Raw genomic sequence first — 6,345 nt, 5'->3', positions numbered from 1 at the left:
CTAGATCCATTGTTAACATAAGAGATAAACTTGTCATGTCCTTCTGCATTGTAGATGATTGAGATATCTACGAGTTTCCTAACAACCATTACTTTGTTGCCTTAAACATTTAAAAACCAATCACTAGTTGCATGTTTAAATTGTTTAGTGCACAAATAACTAGAATTGTGATACTCTAGTTTGGGTGAATGTATTGTTTTACTTCTTGCTCATGCGGACTGATACCCAATACCTCCACCTCTGCATTGGGAAGTGCTACACCAATCACCTGCACTTGAGGGTTATCAACATCTTATATTTTAGTTACAATTACATTGTGTTCTACCAACACACACACGCATGCACGCACACACATGTTAATTGTGCGATGCAAAGATCCTTGTATACACCATATGTATACTCTAGGTTATTCTATTCGAGTATACCTTATTAACTGAAAATCTTTATAGATCGTTACCAAGATGGGGAAGGGCATGCACATATATCTACACTATATTCATGGAAGTGATACATATTATTCAAAGAAGATATTGTATTTTTTTCCTTTTATTATTTCTCATCCTTAAGATGATTTGGTGTAATATATTTCTCTAAGGCCTATTATACTAAAACTTGAATGTAACTTTTATTAAATAATATGATGTAAATTTAGTACAACATATGAACTACGATTGTGAATTGAAAAATATGAGTTATAAACAAGTATAAAAGTTCAATATAAACAATTATATTTAGCATGCTATATCATAGGCCTAGTAATTTGAATGGACTTGACAACTCATGTACCAAAAGGCTATAATTTTATAATAAATTATGGAGCTTTAAGGCAATAACTTGTGCATTAGGTAATAAATATAGAATTAGGGCATTTACACTCGAATTTGTGTTTTTTTGCATCCACGTTGGTACTGAGAGTTTAGCCAATAGAAGCAAAAATTATTAGTTGTTGTGATGGATTTTCCGTTGGCTCTGAAGTTTTTATTTTCATTTTGATGGTATTTAATCATGTTTACCATCTTGATTCACACCGTTGCCATTTTGAAAAGAAGAGTAATTGATCAAGTGATTTAAAACCAAGAGCTTGTGTGTGAGCATATCAAGTAAATTTTGACAAATTATCTAAACAATTGTATAGTTGGACTATTACTTAATTGTGTTGGCTAAAAGCTAAACCTTCGGAACAAAAAAAGTGAAATAACACTCGGTGATCGACTTTTGTTCGATGTAGAATTTCATTCCCCGCCAATACATGAGCATTACTTTTGTAAGAGTCTATATGTGGTAGGCAAATGATGGTTCCTCTACATCTAGGTACAAAATATGAGTGCTCGATTAATTAGATGAAAAAGTGAGCTAAACTTGGCAAGGACACATCAAAACGAGATCTAGAGAATATCGGGACAATGCATGCACACTGATGAGGCAGACACAATAGCACGTTCACACGCTCCACACCAAACATCGCCAGCCAAGTCATTATTGTCGTCCATCACACTCTGAACACAACAATTTTGACATTCGTCTCAACACCGCCATAACCCATAAGGGAGGTAACTTCATGAAGCAAAGTGCGCCACGACCATGTTCTCCACACTTCTTATGTTTGAGAGAGAAGACATGTCGGAAGAGAAACGAAGCTTGGCCTCCCCAATGTTGCAAGGATAACAAACACGGGTTATCCAACGTCGTCTATCCCGAAGCCGCAAGGAGGAGTGGAATGACGCGGCGTGGATCCAACAAACCCAATCTCGGTTTTCATCGGGAGACTAGACTCCACCGGGGATAGAGATGTTTCCGCTGACGCTTTCATGGAGGAAATCGGCACCCATAGGTTGTGAATCGAACTTCCAACTTTTGTACCTCATACTTATTTTGGTTTATGGAAATTTGTTTTCTCTCGAAATATAAAGTTGCAAACCAGCTAGAGATGCAAAACATCCTTGCGGACCGCTCGCCCGCGTCGGACTGGTCGACCCTATGTTCGACTCTCACGTCATTTTCTTGTTTTTCTTTTGCCAAACCTCTTGGTGCCCGCCGGAACGCGGGCAAATCGGTAAATTTCCACCCGGTGGCTTGCTGCAATGTCGTGCAGCTAGCATCTGCCCTCTTGAGCTCTCCAAGGGCCAAAAACGCCACCGCATGCCCCCTCCTCCCCACGATATACAACCACACGCACAGCACCCATGGCCACCACCACCACCACCACCGCCACAGCACACCACCACCACCAGCCGCAGCCATGGCGTCATCGGCCTCCCTACAGAGTTTCCTCCCGCCATCCGCCCAGTACGCCACCTCGTCGTCCCGGCGCCGCACCGGCCGCGCCCGCTTCGTGCCGTGCTCGGCCGTCTCCGCGCCGTCGTCCTCCGCGCCGGCCGAGGCCGTCTCGGCGGACCGCCTGGAGCCGAGGGTGGAGCAGCGGGAAGGAGGGTACTGGGTGCTCAAGGAGAAGTACCGGACGAGCCTCAACCCGCAGGAGAAGGTGAAGCTGGGCAAGGAGCCCATGAAGTTCTTCACCGAGGGCGCCATCAAGGACCTCGCCAAGATCCCCATCGAGGAGCTCGACGCCGACAAGCTCACCAAGGAGGACGTCGACGTCCGCCTCAAGTGGCTCGGCCTCTTCCACCGCCGCAAGCAGCAGTGTATGTTCTCCCCACCGTCGCAAACTAATCCGTCCATTCACTTCGTTAATCCGTACTAGTAATGCATTCGGGCTTCAGCCTTTCTGCAAAACAAAACATGCCGTCCCTAATTTCCTTTGCTGGTACACGTTCTAGCGAGATGATTGGGGCATGTATGCATACTTTGTAGAGTAAGTTTTATGAAATTATAATCGTGCATGCACTATAGGCTCTGAATCAATCAACGACCCCCACCAGTCCATGTGCCCATGCTCCTTCGGGGCTCTACATAATGTTGGCTGAAGAGCAGAGAGAACTAAACTAATTGACACTTCGCTCTGACTGCGTGTGTATAACTGTATATTGGACCACTGGAGTTGGTTCAACCAAAAGTTCTGCCAAACTGAATTTAGTATATACACTAATGCAGTTTTTTATAAGGCGTCTACTAAGATACACCTGAAGAGCCAAGGGTCAAGTGCCGGCGACAGTGATTTCTTTCTTTGCTTATTATGCTTGGTGTCGCCTTGATTAGTTTTATTCGGCCACTATAGGTGTGTGTCCACCTGTTATTGGTTGATTTCTTACATATTTTCCGTCAGAGCTAGCGCACTGAAATTTGTTCCTTCTGTCAAATGCAACATGGGGAGCTGAGCTTTGCTGAAAGAGAATATCCCAAAATGGTCTGTACTTTGGGGTTTATCCCAAACCAGTGGCTCCAAATCTATTCCTCTTATGGACCAATCCTTGATTCTTATACTGCAACATGACTAGTAGGAGTAAAACATTTCTGACAGGGACCCACTTGCAAAAAGTGCTAACGACCTTTCTGCTTTGCTTGCTGCTGCAGATGGCCGGTTCATGATGCGTCTGAAGCTCCCGAACGGCGTCACCACGAGCGAGCAGATTCGGTACCTGGCGAGCGTGATCGAGAAGTACGGCAAGGAGGGATGCGCCGACGTGACCACCCGGCAGAACTGGCAGATCCGCGGCGTGACGCTTCCCGACGTGCCGGAGATCCTGGACGGGCTGCGCTCCGTCGGCCTCACCAGCCTGCAGAGCGGCATGGACAACGTGCGCAACCCCGTCGGCAACCCGCTCGCCGGCATCGACCCCGACGAGATCGTCGACACCCGCCCCTACACCAACCTCCTCTCCTCCTACATCACCAACAACTCCGAGGGCAACCTCGCCATCACCAACCTGTGAGTACTCACACAGCCTCTGTCTCTCTTGACAACATTGTCGGCAATCCGCGAGAGCGTCAGTCTCTGACATGCTGTGTTTGCTGATGTCTAACAGTCCTAGGAAGTGGAACGTGTGCGTGATCGGCACCCACGATCTGTTCGAGCACCCGCACATCAACGACCTGGCGTACATGCCGGCGGAGAAGGACGGCAAGTTCGGGTTCAACCTGCTGGTGGGCGGGTTCATCAGCCCGAAGCGCTGGGGCGAGGCCCTGCCGCTCGACGCCTGGGTGCCCGGCGACGACATCATCCCGGTGTGCAAGGCCGTGCTCGAGGCGTACCGTGACCTGGGCACAAGGGGCAACCGCCAGAAGACGCGCATGATGTGGCTCATCGACGAGCTCGTAAGCTTCCAAGCCAACCACATGAATATAGACTTGCATTCTTGAATGAATCTTGAAAATGGTGCTAAGTTAGGCCACTCTGTTTTGATTTGAACAATGCAGGGCATGGAGGTGTTCCGGTCGGAGATCGAGAAGAGGATGCCGAACGGGGTGCTGGAGCGCGCGGCGGCGGAGGACCTGATCGACAAGAAGTGGGAGAGGCGGGACTACCTGGGCGTACACCCGCAGAAGCAGGAGGGCCTCTCCTTCGTCGGCCTGCACGTGCCCGTCGGCCGCCTCCAGGCCGCCGACATGTTCGAGCTCGCCCGCCTGGCCGACGAGTACGGCTCCGGCGAGCTCCGCCTCACCGTGGAGCAGAACATCGTGCTCCCCAACGTCAAGAACGAGAGGATCGACGCGCTGCTCGCCGAGCCTCTGCTCCAGGAGAGGTTCTCGGCGCACCCGTCGCTGCTGATGAAGGGGCTGGTGGCGTGCACGGGCAACCAGTTCTGCGGGCAGGCCATCATCGAGACCAAGGCGCGGGCGCTGCAGGTGACGCGCGACGTCGAGGCGCGCGTGTCCGTGCCCAGGACGGTGCGCATGCACTGGACCGGCTGCCCCAACAGCTGCGCGCAGGTGCAGGTCGCCGACATCGGCTTCATGGGGTGTCTGACCAAGAACAGCAGCGGCAAGATCGTCGAGGCGGCGGACATCTTCGTCGGCGGCCGCGTCGGCAGCGACTCGCACCTCACGGGGGTGCACAGGAAGTCCGTGCCGTGCGAGGACATTGTGCCCATCGTCGCCGACCTCCTGGTGGAGCACTTCGGGGCCGTGCCCAGAGAGAGAGAGGAGGACGAGGAGTAGCAACACTGTCGCGTATGCAGGCTTGCAGAGATGAGTTGCTGCTTGGTGTAAAGTAGGCAATGCCAGTGGTAGTTTGTACCACGGTTTGGTTTGATGTCAAAGTCCAAAGTTTTTCACTTACGTTACAGGGGATGGGTGATTGAGTTGATGATATAAATAAAGAAGCAGATTATATGTAGCTGCCCTAGCTTCGCCCAATTATATTCTTCTTCTTCCTCAGTCCTGAAATATTAGATCGAACTAGATTTTTTCAGTTACTCCGTTAGACTATCTATAATACAAGGTGCTTAAATGGGTGCTTATGAAAAGCTAAAAAAAAGTTGAACATCAATGCTTATTTGTATAGGAAAACTGTCTAGTTAGGCATCTGACTAGTATAAATAAGCACCGGTTCTTAAATTGAAATCGGTTTATTTGTCTAAGCACCTCTTCTAAGCCTTTTGCATTGTAAATGCCTTTATAAAGCCATGTACAATAGGAGGTGTTTAGAGGGGTGCTTCGAAAAATAAACCAAAGATGTATACAATGCAAGATGTTCAGAGGGTGCTTAGAAAAATAAATTGTTTTTCGTTGAAACACCAATGCTTATTATACTAGACAGATGTGTAACTAGGCACCTCCCTAAGATTGTTTTGCTCACAGCTGGTCGAAAAATGCATCCATAAATTCATTCATGCTGCAATTATGACTTGCACAATAGGTATGAAAGGAAAGTTGTGATGGTCAAAGAAAACTAACTGAAGGTTGTTTGTTGTTTGTTAGGTGTGTACAAAGGACAATAACACTGGATCTAAAATGTGTGATAAATTGGCAGTAGAGCTGTATATATAGGTGTTTCCTTGTTTAGGAGAAGGTGTCCTATGTTAGTCATGGAGACAGACATCGATGGATTGATCTCCATAGAACTTCATCGTAGCATTAGTACTCAGATTTAAGATTTTGGAGTGAAGCAAAATAGAAGTTCAGTGTTCTCCCAGCGCTTACAGCTTCCACGTCACGGAGTGGCACCACCCGCCAAATCCCGGGCATCAGATGGCTATTTGCTTTCATTGGAAAGAAGCTAGTATTATCATTCCCTGGGGCTTCATAGGGTACCTCACGCCACTTTCCTTTGACAGGAAGTTTTTATGATGCCTTCGAATTGCATGATGTACCATGAACCGTACCATAGTCCGATTCTGTTCGAAATTGTATTTTTCAATTTATTATGAACTCTATTTGTACTAGACAAGAATGATGGTCACATGACCAACTATTAGGGCAACATGCGTAATTTGTTCGGGCCCGATT

At 47.8% G+C, this 6,345-nt stretch overlaps 1 protein-coding gene across 1 annotated transcript; it reads left to right on the top strand.

Annotated features, from left to right (window-relative positions):
• Positions 1-2,239: 2,239 nt before the first annotated feature.
• On the top strand, positions 2,240-5,233 carry LOC124693243 (ferredoxin--nitrite reductase, chloroplastic). The gene is made up of 4 exons (XM_047226715.1): positions 2,240-2,642; positions 3,472-3,826; positions 3,924-4,212; positions 4,315-5,233. The coding sequence occupies exons 1-4, from the start codon at positions 2,240-2,242 to the stop codon at positions 5,053-5,055; spliced, it is 1,788 nt and encodes a 595-aa protein (XP_047082671.1). The 3' UTR covers positions 5,056-5,233.
• The last annotated feature ends 1,112 nt before the right edge of the window (positions 5,234-6,345 follow it).

This window comes from Lolium rigidum, chromosome 2 (genome assembly GCF_022539505.1).
Source record: "Lolium rigidum isolate FL_2022 chromosome 2, APGP_CSIRO_Lrig_0.1, whole genome shotgun sequence".
In the NCBI taxonomy this organism is placed as follows: domain Eukaryota; kingdom Viridiplantae; phylum Streptophyta; class Magnoliopsida; order Poales; family Poaceae; genus Lolium; species Lolium rigidum.
This window is presented reverse-complemented; position numbering and strand designations above follow the sequence as displayed.

Bases quoted from the DNA above. Each gene is read 5' to 3' on its own strand.
- LOC124693243 (XM_047226715.1), top strand. From the start codon at position 2,240: ATGGCGTCATCGGCCTCCCTACAGAGTTTCCTCCCGCCATCCGCCCAG. The intron at 2,643-3,471 runs GTATGTTCTCCC...TTGCTGCTGCAG, and splicing joins CCACCGCCGCAAGCAGCAGT to ATGGCCGGTTCATGATGCGT. The intron at 3,827-3,923 runs GTGAGTACTCAC...GATGTCTAACAG, and splicing joins AACCTCGCCATCACCAACCT to TCCTAGGAAGTGGAACGTGT.